We start from the raw sequence: 20,715 nt of genomic DNA, 5'->3' as shown, positions 1-20,715 counted from the left end.
CCTAGCCGCTCCGCGGCATGTGGGATCTTCCCGGACTGGGGCACGAACCCATGTCCCCTGCATCGGCAGGCGGACTCTCAACCACTGCGCCACCAGGAAGCCCAAAAGGTCATCTTTAAATGTGATTTCTCAACCACATCACAGTGGTATAACGTCATTTCCTAAAAGAGAGGTTTGTTTTCTTTCAAACAGAAATGTCTTGCTTCTTCAGCTTTGCCAAAATTCATAGCTAAGCTACTATTATCATCTACTAAAACAATCTGTAGAATACCATATAAAAGTTCAGTGTGAATAAAATAACTTCATACGTACAAAATAACATAAAAGGTATAACCCCTGTAATGGCAGCATTCTGAAATAAACACCTAGTTTAGGGGAAACATGCGTTTCTAGAAGAGTAGCTGGAAAGGTCTTTGCCAGGAGCAAGGGGTTTTTGCCTACAACTCCTTTCCCCCCTTACAGGCCAAATGAGTGAAGAGAGGAAAACCGTACCCGAGGCCTCTCGGAGACATATTTCCCACAGAAGCGGATGAGCCGGATGGCTTCCATGCTAGTGTCAGGGAAAGCAGCATTGCAGGCAAACTCTGATAAGCACTTCACAGCATCCTGAAAGGAATCGATGGCTGCAGGGAAATGATGCTGGAAAATGGTTGCTGGGGAAACAAAGGCACATTTTTTATAAGCCCGGGATTCAGAAATGGGGATTAAACACACACACACATACATATACCAGAGATGATTACTTTTGTGAAAATCTAAGGAAAGCATGTCAGTGTCTCTGGAAGACAGGGTTTCTTATTAAATTATTCAGGAATGAATGCATTGAGTACAGCTTGGGCTAAACTACACTGGTTCCTGAGCTCACGCAATGATGTAAAGGCCTAAACAGTCACTGATTCAACAAACATTTGTTGAGTGCTGACTACATGCAAAGCGTGGTTGTGGGCCCTGGGTACACAGAGGTAACCAAATTTCCTGCCTTTGCTCCAATGGGCAAGATGGACAATAATCACCTAAATCTGTAGGTATGTAAAATCATCTCAGCTGGGGTAAGTGCTGAGTAAGGGGACAGAAGATAGAAAAGGCTGGTGGTGAGGGAAGGGGGACTCTGTAAAGAGGTCCTTTCTGAGAAGCGGCCCTAAGGAAGTGAGAGGACAGCCAAGAGAAAACCAAGTTTCACCAGGATGCCAAGGTGTCCGTTTTAGGATGGAGCTTGCATAACCACATAAGATATAAATGTGGATGTGTGTGGGGTTGGCCCAGAGGGTCTGCCTGACAGAAGCTGAGCACTGAGCAAAGCTCTGGCCCCAGTTCTGGGATTCTGAGCATGTCCCTTAATTCCCCAGCTGTTTCCACCCTAAGACCACACCTCATGCTACCTCACTGGAGCCTTATGAAGACAAAGTGAGATAAAGAAAGTCAGTGAGCTAAAGGTGACAGGCAATTTAGAAACTGAAGGTTTTCAAAACCCTACAAATACCACCTAAGAGAAGAATACGAGGGGCGAGAAGTTTACAAAAAGTTAAACGACCTCAAAAAATCAAAGCTGACCCACTGCTTTACAATTTCCACAAAAACCAAGACAAGTAAACATCTTGTGATGTGATGACAGGCAGGACCAGGGACCTGTGGTCAGTGCACAGTGGAGGGACACTGCACCAGCTCCGGGCTGGACTGCCAGGTGTCAATCTTCCACCACCTCCCAGCTGCATGACCTCAGACAAGTCGTCCTACTTTACTTTTCTGTGCCTGTTTTCCTCTTCAGTAAAATAGGGGGAAATAATGGTATCCACATCAGTGGGTTCAACCAACCCCAGATTGAAAATATTCAGGAAAAAAAAACTGCAGCAAGTTCCAAAAAGCAAAGCTTGAATTTGCTGTGCACCGGCAACTATTTACATAGCCTTACGTTGTGTTTATGAGTAATCTAGACGTGATTTAAAGTATACAGGAGGATGTGTGTAGATTATATCCATTTCATCTCAGGGACTTGAGCATCTGTGGATTTTGGTACCCGAGGTGTGTCCTGGAACCAGTCTCTCACAGATATGAAGGGATGACTGTAGTCAGTTCTTGTTACTCATGGTACTTGTGTTCTACAAAGTCGCTGTGAACAATGAATTAGCAAATACTGAACCATCTCCTAGGGGAAAAGGGGGTTAGGTTCCTGAGAGGCTCTGGTTACAATACTTTCATCAACCTATTAACACACAACCTTGTTTTACGTGTGTTTCTGTTTAACTTATTTAATATATTTTGTTGATTCACTAACATTACACTCATGGCCAACAGCTCTATAACTCATGCCTGAACGGAGTTAACCTAAAACATGTTATTTTTCTCCATAAAGTACACCACAGTCTCCCTTAGGAACACCAGCCAGCACTTCAGCATTGGGCTATGGACTGGTTTAAATGGCAAAGTTTAACTAAGACAAAGATGCCAAAAACGTGGCAGTAAGTTTTTACCACAGAAAGGCTACCTGTTTATTTACAGTAAGAGATCTGAAACACGAAGGCCTTGTTCAACCTCAGCTGGGAATGTGTGCCTTGGGTGACAAGCATTTTACTGCTCTGTGCATGCACATGTCAGCAAATGACCACAAAAGGGCCAGGAATGTTGGTTTTGGGATTACGTATAAATTTTAGCAAGTAGGTGAACTCACAAATGTGGAACCTGCAAATAATGAGGGTCGACTGTGTTTCCTTCCTAGGGTTGTTGGGCACATGTCAAGAGCCCAGCACACCACCTGGCACGTTAGCACATCACAGTGTAGCTAAACAAGCAAGCCCCTCTTGGGAGTAAAACAGATGGGAAAGAAATGATCACCCTTCTAGACTTGCATGTGGGACATGAGTCAGGAGGGAACAGAGACACTTACTGACGATGTGGCCTGTGGTCTGGAAGGCCAGCTCCACGATGTTCCCGTCGTGATCCGAGGCGGCCTGGTGGAACACGGCGAAGATGTTCTTCCAGCCTGAGCGGATGTTGGCCGCCTGGGAGTTCACCATCTGGGTGATGCAGCGGATCACCATGTCCCGGATGGTTGGAGACCTGAGGAAAGAATGGGGTAGCCCATGTCATCTGTACTTTGGACAGTGGGAAGATAAATGAATACAGCTCATTGTTTAGAAGCAGCACTTAAAAAAAACATTTTTTAAAGCATGTCATAATCTACATTCATTAAAAAAAATTAGAGACAACAAAAAGAAAAAATAGTAAGACAGTCAACATGTCAGTTAGTTGCCTACCCAGCAGTCATCTTCCCACCTCCTTAATAAGTCTGATTTCATCTGGGCAGCAACATGCCCGACCTCAGGGAACTGATCATAAATAATATAAGACAATATGACAATCTTGTCTTATGTGCCAGGACCTCAATCTCCCAGCCTCCCTTGCAGCTAGGGGAGCTACATGACCTGTTCTAACTAATCAGATGTAAGAGAAAATCTATGGGTATGGGAGGGGAGGGATTTCTAGCAAGGTTTTGCTTTTGTCTTAAAAGGAATACACTTGGGGGCTTCTCTGGTGGCGCAGTGGTTGAGAATCCACCTGCCGATGCAGGGGACACGGGTTCGTGCCCCGGCCCGGGAAGATCCCACATGCCGCGGAGCGGCTGGGCCTGTGAGCCATGGCCGCTGAGCCTGCGCGTCCGGAGCCTGTGCTCCGCAACGGGAGAGGCCATGACAGTGAGAGGCCTGCGTACTGCAAAAAAAAAAAAAAAAAAAAAAGGAACACACTTGGTAGGCTCTGCCCCTTTTCCTCTTGTTCCCATTCTGATAGTGGGCTCTGCCTCTTTTAATCACTCCCACTGTGAACACGGCATGATGCCCGGAGCTAAAGTCTCTGTCCAGCAATCATGAAACAGTAAGCTCAAGGAAGAAAAGCACCCTGTTTATGGCCAAACAAAGGGACAGAAAGAACCTGGGTCCTTGGTTACAATTTGGGCTATGGAACCAAAGTTGGGACTGCCTGCTTCTGACTTGTTAAGTAAACAATATATAGACTTGTGGTTTAAGCCACTGTTGGTCAATTTTTCTGGCCCCAAACATTTAGACTAATATACTCATAATTTTGCCACCCAGAGATAACGATTCCTAAATTCTTAATGCATATCCTCTTAGGTTTTTGGGCAGAGATATTTGTGGATGGCAAACACATACACTTGGATGGGAGCATACATATATAACTTAAGATGAATAAATTTAATTATTACAAAATAAAACATGAAGACAGAAAAATGGTCCATTTTCTGAAGCAGCTGCAAGGTTCAACACGGTGTGACCTGGATATTTACAACAGATTAGCACATATGTCTTTCAGACATATACGATTATGGGGTGAACACTATTATCTCACAAATAGCAAGAAGCAAGGCAACACAAACCTAATGCTTCTATCACACTAGCTTTGAAAGTCATTAGAGCGGTTTTAGGAGGAGAGACTTGGCTTGCAAATTTCACCTGGCTTAGGATAACATTCATGCTTGTCTGCTGGACCTATACTAACTGATAATAAGAAAGGTTGCTTAGAGAAGGCAAGGAGAAAGTTAAAAATTAGCTGAAAGTCCACAAAGAAAATTTGCCACCTGCAGATAATGGAGGACTGACTACATACCTAGGTGACTTTAACACATAATACCAATGAATTCACAGTTTTCTCTCCTGGGAAAAAAAAGCAACTTGTTGGCAAGAACTATACATATTTATTAAAATATTTTTTGCCTGACTGTTAAAAGTAATAAATGATGACAATAAATGTTCTAGAAAATGTAGGGAAAAACATAAAGAAAAAGATTCTTTTATATGATGCTATGGCATTTCATACAGAGAGATATACTATATCACAACCTTTATTATTACAATGACCGCCCAATTCTATAACCTGCTCTTTTCACTAAGCGACTAAGCATTTCTCATGTTATAAACTTTCTTTTTTTTAACTGAATTTTCTAATTTTATTTATTTTTTTATACAGCAGGTTCTTATTAGTTATCCATTTTATACATATTAGTGTATATATGTCAATCCCAATCTCCCAATTCATCCCACCACCACCACCACTTTACCCCCTTGGTGTCCATACGTTTGTTCTCTACATCTGTGTCTCTATTTCTGCCCTGCAAACCAGTTCATCTGTACCATTTTTCTAGGTTCCACATATATGTGTTAATATACGATATTTTTCTCTTTCTGACTTACTTCACTCTGTCTGACAGTCTCTAGATCCATCCACATCTCTACAAATGACCCAATTTCATTCCTTTTTATGGCTGAGTAATATTCCATTGTATATATGTACCACATCTTTATCCATTCGTCTGTCAATGGGCATTGAGGTTGCTTCCATGACCAGGCTATTGTAAATAGTGCTGCAATGAACACTGGGGTGCATGTGTCTTTTTGAATTATGGTTTTCTCTGGGTATATTGCCCAACAGTGGGATTGCTGGATCATATGGTAATTCTATTTTTAGTTTTTTAAGGAATCTCCATACTGTTCTCCATAGTGTATCAATTTATATTCCCACCAACAGTGCAAGAGGGTTCCCTTTTCTCCACACCCTCTCCGGCATTTGTTGTTTGCAGATTTTCTGAAGATGCCCATTCTAACTGGTGTGAGGTGATACCTCATTGTAGTTTTGATTTGCACTTCTCTAATAATTAGTGATGTTGAGCAGCTTTTCATGTGCTTCTTGGCCATCTGTATGTCTTCTTTGGAGAAATGTCTATTTAGGTCTTCTGCCCATTTTTGGATTGGGTTGTTTGTTTTTTAATATTGACCTGCATGAGCTGTTTATGTATTTTGGAGATTAATCCTTTGTCCGTTAATTCATTTGCAAATCTCTTCTCCCATCCTGAGGTCTGTCTTTTCGTCTTGCTTGTAGTTTCCTTTGCTTTGCAAAACCTTTTAAGTTTCGTTAGGTCCAACTTGTTCACTTTTTTTTTTATTTCCATTACTCTAGGAGGTGGATCAAAAAAGACCTTGCTGTGATTTATGTCAAAGAGTGTTCTTCCTATGTTTTCCTCTAAGAGTTTTATAGTGTCCGGTCTTACATTTAGGTCTCTAATCCATTTTGAGTTTATTTTTGTGTATGGTGTTAGGGAGTGTTCTAATTTCATTCTTTTACATGTAGCTGTCCAGTTTTCCCAGCACCACTTATTGAAGAGACTGTCTTTTCTCCATTGTATATCCTTGCTTGCTGCATCATGGATTAGTTGACCATAGGTGTGTGGGTTTATCTCTGGGCTTTCTATCCTGTTCCATTGATCTATATTTCTGTTTTTGTGCCAGTACCATATTGTCTTGATTGCTGTAGCTTTGTAGTATAGTCTGAAGTCAGGGAGTCTGTTTCCTCCAGCTTCCTTTTTCTCCCTCAGGACTGCTTTGGCGATTTGGGACCTTTTGTGTCTCCATACAAACTTTAAGATCTTTTGTTATAGTTCTGTAAAAAATGCCATTGGTAACTTGATAGGGATTGCATTGAATCTTTAGATTGCTTTGGGTGGTATAGTCATCTTCACAAAATTGATTCTTCCAATCCAAGGGCATGGTATATCTCTCCATCTGTTAGTATCATTTTTAATTTCTTTCATCAGTGTCTTATAGTTTTCTTCATACAGGTCTTTTGTCTCCCTAGGTAGGTTTATTCCTAGGTGTTCTATTCTTTTTGTTGCAATGGTAAATGGGAGCGTTTCCCTAATTTCTCTTTCAGATTTTTCATCATTAGTGTAGAGGAATGCAAGAGATTTCTGTACATTAACTTTGTATCCTGCTACTTTACCAGATTCACTGATTAGCTCTAGTAGTTTTCTGGTGGCATCTTTATGATTCTCTATGTATAGTATCATATCATCTCAAATAGTGACAGTTTTACTTATACTTTTCCAATCTGTATTCTTTTTCTTTTTTTTTCTTCTCGGATTGCCGTGGCTAGGACTTCCAAAACTATGTTGAATAATAGTGGCAAGAGTGGACATCCTTGTCTTGCTCCTGATGTTAGAGGAAATACTTCCAGTTTTTCACCATTGAGAATGATGTTTGCTGTGGGTTTGTCATATACGGCCTTTATTATGTTGAGGTAGGTTCCCTCTATGCCTACTTTCTGGAGAGTTTTTATCATAAATGGGTGTTGAATTTTGTCAAAAGCTTTTTCTGAATCTATTGAGATGATCATATGGTTTTTCTTCTTCAATTTGTTAACATGGTGTATCACATTGATTGATTTGCGTACATTGAAGAATCCTTGCATCCCTGGGATAAATCCCACTGGATCATGGTGTATGATCCTTTTAATGTGTTGTTGGATTCTGTTTGCTAGTATTTTGTTGAGGATTTTTGCATCTATATTCATTAGTGATATTGGTCTGTAATTTTCTTTTTTTTGAAGTATCTTTGTCTGGTTTTGGTATAGGGTGATGGTGGCCTCACAGAATGAGTTTGGGAGTGTTCCTTCCTCTGCCAATTTTTTGGCAGAGTTTGAGAAGGATGGGTGTTAGCTCTTCTCTAAATGTTTGATAGAATTCACCTGTGAAGCCATCCGGTCCTGGACTTTTGTTTGCTGGAAGACTTCTAATCACAGTTTCAATTTCATTACTTGTGATTGGTCTGTTCATATTTTCTATTTCTTCCTGGTTCAGTCTTGGAGGGTTATACCTTTCTAAGAATTTGTCCATTTCTTCCAGGTTGTCCATTTTATTGGCATAGAGTTGCTTGTAGTAGTCTCTTAGGATGCTTTGTATTTCTGCAGTGTCTGTTGTAACTTCTCCTTTTTCATTTCTAATTTTACTGATTTGAGTCCTCTCCCTCTTTTTCTTGATGAGTCTGGCTAATGGTTTATCAATTTTGTTTATCTTCTCAAAGAACCAGCTTTTAGTTTTATTGATCTTTGCTACTGTTTTCTTTGTTTCTATTTATTTCTGCTCTGATCTTTATGATTTCTTTCCTTCTACTAACTTTGGATTTTGTTTGTTCTTCTTTCTCTAATTCCTTTAGGTGTAAGGTTAGATTGTTTGAGATTTTTCTTGTTTCTTGAGGTAGGCTTGTATAGCTACAAACTTCCCTCTTAAAACTGCTTTTGCTGCATCCCATAGGTTTTGGATCGTCATGTTTTCGTTGTCATTTGTCTCTAGGCATTTTTTGATTTCCTCTTTGATTTCTTCAGTGATCTCTTGGTTATTTAGTAACGTATTGTTTAGCCTCCATGTGTCTGTGTTCTTTACGTTTCTTTCCCTGTAACTGACTTCTAATCTCATAGCGTTGTGGTCAGAAAAGATGCTTGATGTGATTTCAATTTTCTTAAATTTCCTGAGGCTTGATTTGTGACCCAAGATGTGATCTATCCTGGAGAATGTTCTGTGAGCACTTGAGAAGAATGTGTAACCTGTTGTTTTTGGATGAAATGTCCTATAAATATCAATTAAATCTATCTAGTCTATTGTGTCATTTAAACCTTCTGTTTCCTTATTAATTTTCTGTTTGGATGACCTGTCCATTGGTGTGAGGTGTTAAAAGTCCCCCACTATTATTGTGTTACTGTTGATTTCCTCTTTTATAGCTATTAGCCGTTGCCTTATGTATTGAGGTGATCCTAGGTTGGGTGCATATATAATTGCTATATCTTCTTCTTGGATTGATCCCTTGATCATTATGTAGTGTCCTTCCTTGTCTCTTGTAACATTCTTTATTTTAAAGTCTATTTTATCTGATATGAGTATTGCTACTCCAGCTTTCTTCTGATTTCCATTTGCATGGGATATCTTTTTCCATCCCCTCACTGTGAGTCTGTATGTGTCCCTAGGTCTGAAGTGGGTCTCTTGTAGACAGCATATATCTGGGTCTTGTTTTTGTATCCATTCAGCATATATCTGGGTCTTGTTTTTGTATCCATTCAGCAAGCCTGTGTCTTTCGGTTGGAGCATTTAATCCATTCACGTTTAAGATAATTATCAATATGACCTATGACCATTTTCTTAGGTCATTCCTATGACCATTTTCTTAATTGTTTTTGGGTTTGTTTTTGTAGGTTCTTTTCTTCTCTTGTGTTTCCTATTTAGAGAAGTTCCTTTAGCATTTGTTGTAGAGCTGGTTTGGTGGTGCTGAATTCTCTTAGCTTTTGCTTGTCTGTAAAGCTTTTGATTTCTCCATCAAATCTGAATGAGATCCTTGCCAGGTAGAGTAATCTTGGTTGTAGGTTCTTTCCTTTCATCACTTTAAATATGTCATGCCACTCCCTTCTGGCTTGTAGAGTTTCTGCTGAGAAATCAGCTGTTAACCTTATGGGAGCTCCCTTGTATGTTATTTGTCATTTTTCCCTTGCTGCTTTCAATAATTTTTGTCTTTAATTTTTGCCATTTTGATTTCTGCGTGTCTCGGTGTGTTTCTCCTTGGGTTTCTCCTGTATGGGACTCTCTGCGCTTCCTGGACTTGGGTAGCTATTTCCTTTCCCATGTTAGGGAAGTTTTCAACTATAATCTCTTCAAATATTTTCTTGGGTCCTTTCTCTCTCTCTTCTCCTTCTGGGACCCCTATAATGTGAATGTTGTTGCACTTAATGTTGTCCCAGAGGTCTCTTAGGCTGTCTTCATTTCTTTTCATTCTTTTTTCTTTATTCTGTTCCACAGCAGTGAATTCCACCATTCTGTCTTCTGGGTCACTTCTGTTCTCCTGCCTCAGTTATTCTGCTATTGATTCCTTCTAGTGTATTTTTCATTTCAGTTATTGTATTGTTCATTTCTGTTTGTTTGTTCTTTAATTCTTCTAGGTCTTTGTTAAACATTTCCTGCATCTTCTCGATCTTTGCCTCCATTCTTTTTCCGAGGCCCTGGATCATCTTCACTATCATTATTCTGCATTCTTTTTCTGGAAGGTTGCCTATTTCCACTTCGTTCGGTTGTTTTTCTGTGGTTTTATCTTGTTCCTTCATCTGGTACATAGCCTTCTGCCTTTTCATCTTGTCTGTCTTTCTGTGAATGTGGTTTTTGTTCCACAGGCTGCAGGACTGTAGTTCTTGCTTCTGCTGTCTGCCCTCTGGTGGATGAGGCTATCTAAGAGGCTTGTGCAAGTTTCCTGATGGGAGGGACTTGTGGTGGGTAGAGCTGGCTGTTGCTCTTGTGGGCAGAGCTCAGTAAAACTTTAATCCGCTTATCTGCTGATGGGTGGGGCTGGGTCCCCTCCCTGTTGGTTGTTTGGCCTGAGGCGACCCAACACTGGAGCCTACCAGGGCTCTTTGGTGGGGCTGATAGTGGACTCTGGGATGGCTCATGCCAAGGATTACTTCCCAGAACTTCTGCTGCCAGTGTCCTTGTCCTCATGGTGAGACACAGCCACCTCCTGCCTCTGCAGGAGACCCTCCAACACCAGCAGGCAGGTCTGGTTCAGTCTCTTACGGGGTCACTGCTCCTTCCCTGGGTCCTGATGCGCACACTACTTTGTGTGTGCCCTCCAAGAGTGGAGTCTGTTTCCCCCAGTCCTGTTGAAGTCCTGCAATCAAATCCCGCTAGGCTTCAAAGTCTGATTCTCTAGGAATTCTGCCTCCTGCTGCCAGACCCCCAGGTTGGGAAGCCTGACGTGGGGCTCAGAACCTTCATTCCAGTGGGTGGACTTCTGTGGTATAAGTGTTCTCCAGTTTGTGAGTCACCCCTCCAGCAGTTATGGGATTTGATTTTATTGTGATAGCGCCCCTTCTGCCGTCTCATTGTGGCTTCTCCTTTGTCTTTGGATGTGGGGTATCTTTTTTGGTGAGTTCCAGTGTCTTCCTGTCGATGACTGTTTAGCAGTTAGCTGTGATTCCGGTGCTCTCGGAAGAGGGAGTGAGAGCATGTCCTTCTACTCCGCCACCTTGAACCAATCTAGGTCACAGTTCTTGACCCTGTGTGAGGCTGCTTTGGCAGTGGCTTTCTCTGAACTCCCTCAGCACCCAGACCCCCGGTAAGGATGCATGACGTACTTCTACTAGCTGCAGTTGTATGATCTGCCCTTCTGGGAAAGGTTACACACAGATCGTAGTGTGATTTACTTAGAGATAATAGGTGTGAATCAAAGTCCGCTCATTTTATTTGCTTCCGCCAAACAAGAGAAGAAAAAACGAATCGTGTGGTTAGTGTTAAGAGACCTTTTTAGACCCCCAGCAGAGATCTGACTAAGGGTCTTCCAGAATAATGTACATACCTGTTTTTCTTCATGATATGCTCAAAGGGCCTCAGAAAATCCTTCTGGAAACGGAAGTTGGCTAATTCTCCCTTCTCAAGAAACTTCATGGAGAGCTGCCTTAACGAGTCAACAGCAAAGATAGCCACATCCTCATTGGGGTTACAGCCAACCTGAGCAGGAACACGAGGTGAGGTGAAATAGGCACAGTGGAACAACTGTGGATATGGGATTCTGAACCTCAAACATGGACAGCCTGCCTTCAAAACAAATGCTCTGGGAAAACACACCTCAGGAGGAAGAAAAGGTATTTCTTGGCATGAGCTGGACAGTTTTAAGGTTAATGATGAAACACATTTAATTAAACATGCTTTCAAAATATGCTCACTTTGTGTCTCTGTGTCACATTTTGATAATTCTTGCGATATTTCAAACTTTTTCATTATTATTATATCTGCTATGGTGATCTGTGATCAGTGCTCTTTGATGTTACTATTTGCAAAAAGATTACAACCTACTGAAAGCTCAGGTGATGGTTCACGTTTTTTAGCAATAAACTATTTTAAAATTAAGGTGTGTACATCTTTTTTTGGTTGTTGCACACTTAATAGACTACAGTATGGTGTAAACATAACTTTTTTATGCACTGGGAAACCAAAAAAATCGTGAGACTTGCTTTACTGCAATATTTGCTTTATTGCTTTGGTCTGGAACTGAACCCGCCATATCTCTGAGGTCGGCCTGTATACTGAATGGATAAAAAATAATTAGCTTTGGGGAGGGTCTGGTTGAGGGGTGCTGATGGTCAAAGGTGTTTTTAGCTGTAATTTTTTTTAAGTGTGCGTGTAATGTTGATGTAATTAGAGACTAATAAGAATATTATTCCCTGGCTCAAAATCCCTGGCTGCTTCAGGAATACACACCACGCTTACTATGCAGCTTTGTACACCCCAGGACATATTTGTGCCCTAGTTTAGAAGAAGAGAAACATGTGACTGTCCCAATGACTGTCCTAGAATCCTGAGAGCTCTACTCGGCCATTTACTTCTTCAAACCCACAGGATTTTCATGTCCTCTGGCTCCCAGGGGGAAGCGCAACATCCTCCTGAGGTGGTGGAAAGAATGATGAGTCCCAGAGTGAGCAATTGAGTTTTCCACAACTTTGTGCTTAACAGCACTGATGAGATGGAGTGGACATTTGTAATGAGGTTGACAACCACGACGTGTCTAATTACTACCCGCCAGCCTAGATCTGAAGCTTGTCATAGGCTTGGACAAGAATACAAGGTGCAGTCACGGTAATGGTTCACATTTTTTCTCTCAAACAAGTTCATATCAGTGATGTCCACTAAGAATTTATTTACCCACAATAGTGGGAAAGATGGTTGCTGAGCTGACTGATTACTTTAGACGACAGTGTTACCACTAACTCAACAAACAGTTGCTCTGGGGCATCTGCAGGCTCTCATGGCCACCTCCTCACTGAGGGTTCAGAAAGGTCACCTCCAGAGAGGCCTGACACACTGCACTGCCTGACCCTTTACCATCAGTTATTTCATCATAAAATCCAAGTGAGCTCCAGGAGGGCAGGGACCCCATCTGTCTACTACCTGGTACAAGGCACTCGGACAGTTTGTTAAACAGATGGTGTGCTGAGAGGTACCTTACTTAGAGCTGATAAGAAAGCAAAGTAAACAAAGAACTCTGATTAGCTGATGGACCAAGTTAGAAGCAAGACTACATGTGACAATGCCTCATTTCAGTGGGGTTCCCCAGCTGCCCAGAAAAGCCAGCAGTACCCAACTCTTCCCAGTTCCCATTTAGTGACATCACACTGCTAACCTTCCATCAATCATGGGGTGGTGTTCACACCACAGAAATCAGCAGATGCTACAAATCATTTACCAGCGCTCTACTGCTTGTTCTATATCCCAACGACAGATTACTTCTTCTTATGATTTTCTCCTATTCAATGTAGAGAGGGCAATTCTCTTTTGGATAAACTGTCTTTTATTAACACTATTTTTAAGCATCTCTATTACAATTCTTTATCTCCAGGCCTGAGAAAATTTTTTTGAAATCATGAAATGTGTTTTGGTAGCAAACAGTGTTGTTAAGCTGTTAGTTTTCCCCTAAAAAGCAAATGACATTACAGATACAGACATTCATATACACATAAAATATATTCTGATTTCATTTGTTCAATTTACATGTGCATGTGCCTATGTGTATACAACGAAACCTCGAGCGGAGAAAAATCTGGTTTTCTCGCCATAGTTTTCAGTTTTAGAACACAGAAGTCTCTGGCTTGTTTCTGATTTAAATAAATGTTAGTTTCCTCAACAAAGGTTTTAGAAGAGTGGTGGCAAAGGAAGCCAGAATACAAGAAGTAGTGACATTTAGAGTGAAACTATTGATATAAAGAACATAACTTAATCTTTGGTCATTCAGAAGGTGCTTCAGGATTTCACAATGCTTTCAAACACCAATGTCTGTCCAGTGACTATAATGATTTTTGTGGTGTGAGCCTACCTCCTAAATATGGGATATTAAAGTATTTTAGATACGAATGGATTTTTAATTCATTCTCCATGAGCTCTATCAATACGTAGGTATGCTACGAGCTGTTCTCCACTCCACAGGGAATGTGAATTATACGCACCTACACACTCAATCATTCCTGTTTTGAAGTTAGTTGCCTGCCTTTTATTTGGACATTGATGGAGTGGGGTTTTTGAATTTGAAGAGTTACCTTATTGAAGTGATCTCCAATCACATGCCATATTCGGGACCACTGTAGTCGGATCCGATTCATGTTGTAGTAAGATATCTCCACAATCTTCTGCAAGCTGAACATGCGGGGGTGATGGGGGGAAGCCAGCTCATCCATGGACACGGCACACAGCCAGCGGACAAAGTCAACTACAGGCCAGACCCGACAACACATGCGAGGCATCGTTAATAATGGTCAGACAGTTATGATAGGAGGCTTCTGTAGTTGTCACAGGTGAGTCAAATACATACCTATTGCATTTCCATCCAGTCTGGTAGAGCCAGTAAAAATTCTAGGAAGAAAATTCCAGACATAATAAAATAAAAATTAGACTTGGAAGCTGCAGCTTCAATTTCAAACACCCAGGAAAGACAGAAAGGAAACATTTCAGGTGTGGCACTTCCACTAACATAAACAATGAGGCATCAGAGGAACAGAACTGGTCAGTGAGCTGAGCTGAGAGCTGAAATGCTTATACTGATAGGAAGAGAAAGTGACACAACAAAAGGATGGGGGAGAGGCAAGATATGATAGCATGGAATGTCACGACAGTGGGAATGGCAGACTGAGGACCTTTAAGAAGCTGCTCCTCCATAAGAGCAACCAAAACAACTGGCAAAAATTTAACAAAATCAACTTTTTCAGACCTGAACTCTGGAAACTACCAAAGGCTTGTAAAAATGTTCCTTCAAGAAAAATGGCTGAATCTTTAGACAGCACAGAATTGGATCATGTTTATTTTAATTCATCCTGCCAATCTCACTTTAGATTCAAAGACACAAATAGGTTGAAAGTAAAAGTACGAAAGAAGACACAGCATGCAAACAATAACCAAAAGAGAACAAGAGTAGCTGCACTGATATCAGACGATGTAGACTTAAGACTAAAATCAGTAGTAAAGACAAAGAACATTTTATAATGATAAAAAGTTTAATCTGTCAAGAAAACCTAACTATTATAAACCTATATGCATCTAACAACAGAGCCCCAAAATCATGAGGCAAAAAACACAGAATTAAACAGGAGAAATAGACAATTCAACAATGTCCAGAATCGGCAAACCTACACAAGCAGAAAGTATATCAAGTATATCAGTGGTTACAGGAACGGCGGGAGAGGAAATGGGGAGCGACTGTGATAAATGCAGGGCTTCGTTATGGGGGTGATGAAAATGCTCTGAAATTAGGTAGTGGTAATGGTTGCACAACTCTGAATATACTAAAAACCACTGAATTGTACATTTTAAAAAGAGTAAATCTTATGGTGTACGAATTATATCTCAACGTAAAAACAATTTAACAGCACACAAAAAGGTGCTAGGCAAGTTACTATTGCGCATTATCTGGCTAAGGCAGAAAAACAGGAAAGAAATGTGCGGTTAATGGCACAACAAACGTTTTGTTGTATTAGCCTAAACCTAAGGGGAAAAGTAGGGAAAACTCATCAAAAGTACATTACAGACAATATCCCTGTTGGAGAGAAGCAGAAAAGCAACAAGAGCAAGGTGATCAAAATATGCTGATGAAGAGTTTAAAATACTAGGAAAATTGTTCTGAGAGCAATACAACTTATGTCATAAATTCTATATTGCTATCATTTCAGAATTATCTATATTTAATGTACATGATTAATCAATGGTAATTTTCAGAGGTTTGTTGATTTTAAGAAAATTCCTATTTTAAGCCCTCATATATAATGAATATCTTCAAATGGGAATACCTGTATTTCTCCTGGATGTTTAGGTCAAGTTTTAAGTGAACAGAAATAGTGGGAAGGTTTTGAGGAAAAAGAAATGGAAATGTCAACTTGGCCAACTCTCACTCATGGGTAGGCTTTAAATCCTAAACTCTTCTTGAAAGTTTTTAAAAAGTAATTTCTACACTAAGGAAACAAGGTGATTTAAAACACTAGCACAAGGAAAAACTCTTGTTTTTGACATAATTTGGTCACAGTTATAATTTTAAAAAAGGTTATGATACAACTCAAGATCAAAATCCAAACGAATGTGAAGGTAATCAGTAGTTGTGGATCATGTGTGCCATTTTAATCTCTCCTAGTTTGAGTAATCTAGATCTGACAATACTTACAACAGTCAAACAAATTAGTGATCATTCATACCCAGTAAAAATACAGAAGATGCCAAGCCACTGGGTAGTCCAGCTTCACTGAAGAAGGAAATCATTACCTGTCTACAGCTACGACCACACTCTGTGAGCTGGTCTCACCGACCGATTCCTGGAAGCTGGCCATCTGTCTTTTGTCCACTCCTCCACTCACCAAATTACCTGAAACACAATGCACAAAATCAATGGTGTTTCCAAAACAGTGAAGTATTTAGAACAAAGAATCCTGTGATATCCAATATGCACAGACAAGAAACATAAGTGAGAATGGTTTGCAGGCAAAACAAACAACCAACCCCCCAATGACGACAGAATAAAATTAAACTCAGGTTATGGCATTTGGCATTCAGAATACATTCTTATTAGAGGCTCCCTGGCTTGTACCATTCATCTCCCTTTCTTAAGTGTCTTTTACATTTTTATAGTATTAAATGTCTCTTTTTATGAAAACAAATTCAAATTGATCAGTACTAACTTAGAGCTCCTAGAACATGTAATGGTTTCCACATGCAGAAGGTCTGGAGAGCTCTCTAGGATTTCACTCCAGTCACCCTCATATATACCCTAAGAAGTAGGTGCTATTACCCCTCCCCCATTTTCAGAGTCTGTGCTTTTATACTGTACTACTGTATGTGGGACCTAGAAAGCTTGCTCTCCACATCACATGGCCTGGGTTTGAAACCTACCTCTGCCACTTCCTCATAATGTCACCTTGTTCAAGTCACTTCACCCTCTGTACCTCACTTTCCTCATTTACAAAATGGGGATAACAGCCCCAATTTCACTGAGTTGTTACAAGGTTTAAAAGAATTAAAATATATAAACTAAGTGCTTAGAATGTAGCCTGGCACGTTTGTTTACCCTTTTTACTATTATTATTGTTATATCACGGACAAGAGAGTCTCTCAGTTCACTGTATCACCAGAAATAATTCTACTTTGATAAGAACATCAGTTAACAAAAGATGAACATGGAAGAGAGGTTAAATCTACCTTTGAAAATCTAGAGATACACACACCCACTCCTCAAATACCAGATGGCTTTCCCTCCAACATACTTATATGTATAGAAAGAAACATAATGCACCCTGCTGATGTTGATAAAATAGGCATTTACTCGACAGTTTAATCACAATTTAGAGAGCTGAGGCAGCACTTCCGCTTCCATCAACAAACATACTGTCAGCGGGCACATAAGGAAGAGACGATCTACGGGACAGTCCCGATGAGACAAGAAGGGTTTCGTGCCGGTTAACTGGTGAGTCCGTGATGGCTGGCTGGGGGGCCTGGTATCTTACCGAGGCCAAGGCCCATGAACTCTTCTCCCGACAACGTGTGGCCCTTCAGGCTCCCTTCTCTTTCACGCCCGGACCCAGACAGGTAGCGCGTCTTGACACCGGTTCCTATCAGCTGAGCGAGCTCCAGCTGGCTGATGCATTTCAAGATCTGATGAAAAGAAGGTGTGAAAAGATGAGTTCCCATTTCATTGGCTGTAAAGGGCACTATCATTTTAAATTAACCATTAGAGAGTTCTCTGAAACAAGCAGCTTTTCAGGTGAGAATAAAATCTGAGGGTCTCAGACTGGCTTCCCTAGTTCCAGCTAGGCAACCCTCTGAGTGTGGGTCTGGAAGACAGACTTCACTATTTTTTTTCTTTCCTTTTTTTTTTTTTTTTTGCAGTATGCGGGCCTGTCACTGATGTGGCCTCTCCCATTGCGGAGCACAGGCTCCGGATGCGCAGGCCTAGCGGCCATGGCTCACAGGCCTAGCCACTCTGCGGCATGTGGGATCTTCCCGGACCGGGGCACGAACTCATGTCCCCTGCATCGGCAGGCGGACTCTCAACCACTGTGCCACCAGGGAAGCCCTTTTTTTCTTTTTTTAACTATTAAAAAGGGAAAGAGAAAACAAGCAAAAGAAAAACTGGTACAGTAGAGTTATGCAACACAGATGTTTAGTTATGCAAATTTAATAAGTGCTCAATAAATAAAGAAAAAGCATTTGATTGGAGCAGGGGATTCCATCCACCATGCCACTCAGTAAGTGCACCATCTAGTCTGACTCAGCCAACCCCCATCTCCCTTCCACTCGACCCCTCAGATACACAACACACCAGCCTCCCCAGCCTCCCTGCTGCTCCTTTACCTCGACACGTCTGGCCCTACCCCAGAGCCTTTGCACTCTCTGTTCCTTATGCTTGAACGTGTTCCTTACACTCCTCCCCATGGCTCACCCCTTAGATTCCCAGCTCGGACACGTGTTATTCAGACAGACCTCCCTCGACCGCCCTGAGATCACACACCCTCCCCCGGCCACGCATATTTTTTTCCTTAGCACTTACTACTTTTTGGCATTATGCCAGATATTTGTTTGTTCTCTGTCTTAAGAGCCAACTCTGTCTTGTTCACTGCTGAATCCCCAGCACTTAAAATAGTTGGTGATTATTATTTGGTTAATCAAATAGATGAGAATGTGCCCTGGAATGGTCTCCCAGCCCTATGGGGGGGTGCAGGTGCTCGACAACGCGGCCCTGCGCGCGGGCCGTCTCTCACCTGGAGCTTACCCGAAGAAACAGAGATTTGTTTCAACTTCTACTGGAGCAAAAACCGGCTGCTTAAAACTTACTGAGGGACGACGGCACGTAGACCTCTAGGTAAACCCTTCCTAAGGAATTTCCATGGGGACTTCTGACTAAAGCTGAGTTTTGCTTTTCATGGTAACCTTACAATCCAATCCCAGAGTATGGGACTCCATTACACCACTGAGCACTGCTGAGTATTTTCACTTATAAACGGCCTTCCCCTTGACTGAGAAAGGTACTTAATTCGGCCAGAGAGAGCCAACCCCTGACTGTTCCACATGGCATAATACTGTTAAATTATTACTAGTAAACTGCTAGTGTCCTCCCTTTTCCAGAAGCTGGAATCTCAAGTATGTCAAAAACACTTGTGGCCGAGGACTTACTGATTCCAACCTGATTTCTCAAGGTTTCTGCATATCGAATAGGTGGTTGATTCATTTTTAACATTTCCAGATGCTGCTATACACTTGGCAACTGGCAGGAACCCCACCTTCACCATATCTCTCAGGTTAAAGAAAAAAGAAAGTTCTAGGAGAGAAAGCAGCTATTTATTGATTCACTAGGTATCATGACTCCTCAGAAAACAGGAAATTATTTCTTAAAAAAGCACACAACTCAAAACAACACCACTGCCCCGCCCCCCCCCCATCTTTTCTAATATGGAATACTCCAGAGTGGTGACCGAGAAAGGAAACATTTGGTGAAAAGGGACTGAGGTATGTGCCATGATGATGATGACCATGACAGCTAATATCTACTGAGTTCTTACTACTTGCCAAATGCAGTTGTAAGCTCTTTTCCACGTTAACCCCCTTTTTTTCTCAGAACAACCCTATGAAGGTTGTAGAGAGGAGGAAGATGAGGCTCAAAGACTAAGCAACTTGCCATGTCATACAGGCAGGAAAAGGATGATACCCAGACTGGATGCCAGCCGTCTGGCTCTAGGCCTTCCCCCTGAACCGCATGATCCCCATGGCAGGAGGAGGCTGACAGCAATTTTCCTTCTAGGTCATCACAGTCCCCACCACTCTCCATGCCCTCACCTCTACTCTTTCACAGTTTTCTCTCTAAAACAAAAAGTAATACGTACAGACAGTAGAGAAATTAGAAAACTTCAGGAAAAAAAGAAAATAAATCGCCTCTATAATGCTATCACACAGATAGGATGTTAACATTACTGTTTATCTTTTCAAATCCATTTTCTGTGTACGTCTGGCATGAAGGATGAAGCCTCACAATGTTTATAACGATTTCTCAATTTAATATACTGTGATCACCTTCCCACAGTATTAGACAATGTTTAATAACATCTTTACCTTTTTCTCTGAAGTCTCTTTCAATCCACAGGCCTGCCCCCGCCTCACCCCCAACCATCTACTATTTTCCACGCAATGTATTTGTTGAAGAACGTGGTCACTGGCTCTGAGGCTCTGTCATATCCTAGAGTTTGCATGCTGCATTCTCATGATACCATTTATTGTGTTCCTCTGTCCCCTACATTTCCTTTAAACTGACAGTGGAGGCTTGAATTGACTCAGGTTGAAGTTTTGGGCAAAAACATTTCTTAGGAGGTATTGTGTGCTTCCATCAGGGAGCATGTCATATCCGGCTGTCTCTCCCTTCAGCAATGTTATTTTATTTTGTTTCGTTTGGTTTTATTTTTTTTTTAAGATTTTTTTTTGATGTGGACCATTTTTAAAGTCTTTATTGAATTTGTTACAATATTACTTCTGTTTTATGTTCTGGATTTTTGGCCACAAGGCATGTGGGATCTTAGCTCCCTGACCAGGGATCAAACCTGCACCCCCTGCATTGGAAGACACAGTATTAACCACTGGGCCGCTGTGGAAGTCCCTCAGCAACATTATTTTAAATGGCCACACAGCATTCTAAGGAGTGGTGCAGCACACTTTTTTAAAAAAAGAGCAATCTCTCATTGTTGGGACACCTAGGCTGTTTCTAACTTAATTTTTCCCTTGAACGACTAAAATTTCGATGAACAACCTTTCAAACACCTGTTTGTGCACATGGATAATTATATCCTTACGTGAAACTCTTAGAATATGGTTTAGTTAAATAAAAACGTGAAACC

The 20,715-nt window shown here is 41.2% G+C and overlaps 1 protein-coding gene across 1 annotated transcript in view; it reads right to left on the bottom strand.

Annotated features, from left to right (window-relative positions):
* ARFGEF2 (ARF guanine nucleotide exchange factor 2) overlaps positions 1 to 20,715 on the bottom strand; it is a 99,810-nt gene that overhangs the window by 23,101 nt on the left and 55,994 nt on the right. The window contains exons 22-28 of the mRNA XM_082858090.1: positions 17,341 to 17,488; positions 16,106 to 16,205; positions 14,172 to 14,212; positions 13,900 to 14,069; positions 11,169 to 11,320; positions 2,882 to 3,054; positions 493 to 653 (exon numbers count right to left, since the gene is read on the bottom strand). Coding sequence (XP_082714216.1) covers positions 493 to 653; positions 2,882 to 3,054; positions 11,169 to 11,320; positions 13,900 to 14,069; positions 14,172 to 14,212; positions 16,106 to 16,205; positions 17,341 to 17,488 — 945 coding nt within the window. The remainder of the gene's footprint in view (positions 1 to 492; positions 654 to 2,881; positions 3,055 to 11,168; positions 11,321 to 13,899; positions 14,070 to 14,171; positions 14,213 to 16,105; positions 16,206 to 17,340; positions 17,489 to 20,715) is intronic.

Source organism: Leucopleurus acutus (assembly GCF_964270905.1).
Source record: "Leucopleurus acutus genome assembly, chromosome: 16".
Classification (NCBI taxonomy): domain Eukaryota; kingdom Metazoa; phylum Chordata; class Mammalia; order Artiodactyla; family Delphinidae; genus Leucopleurus; species Leucopleurus acutus.
Note: the sequence above shows the minus strand (reverse complement) of the source record. Positions and strands in the feature narration are given on the sequence as shown.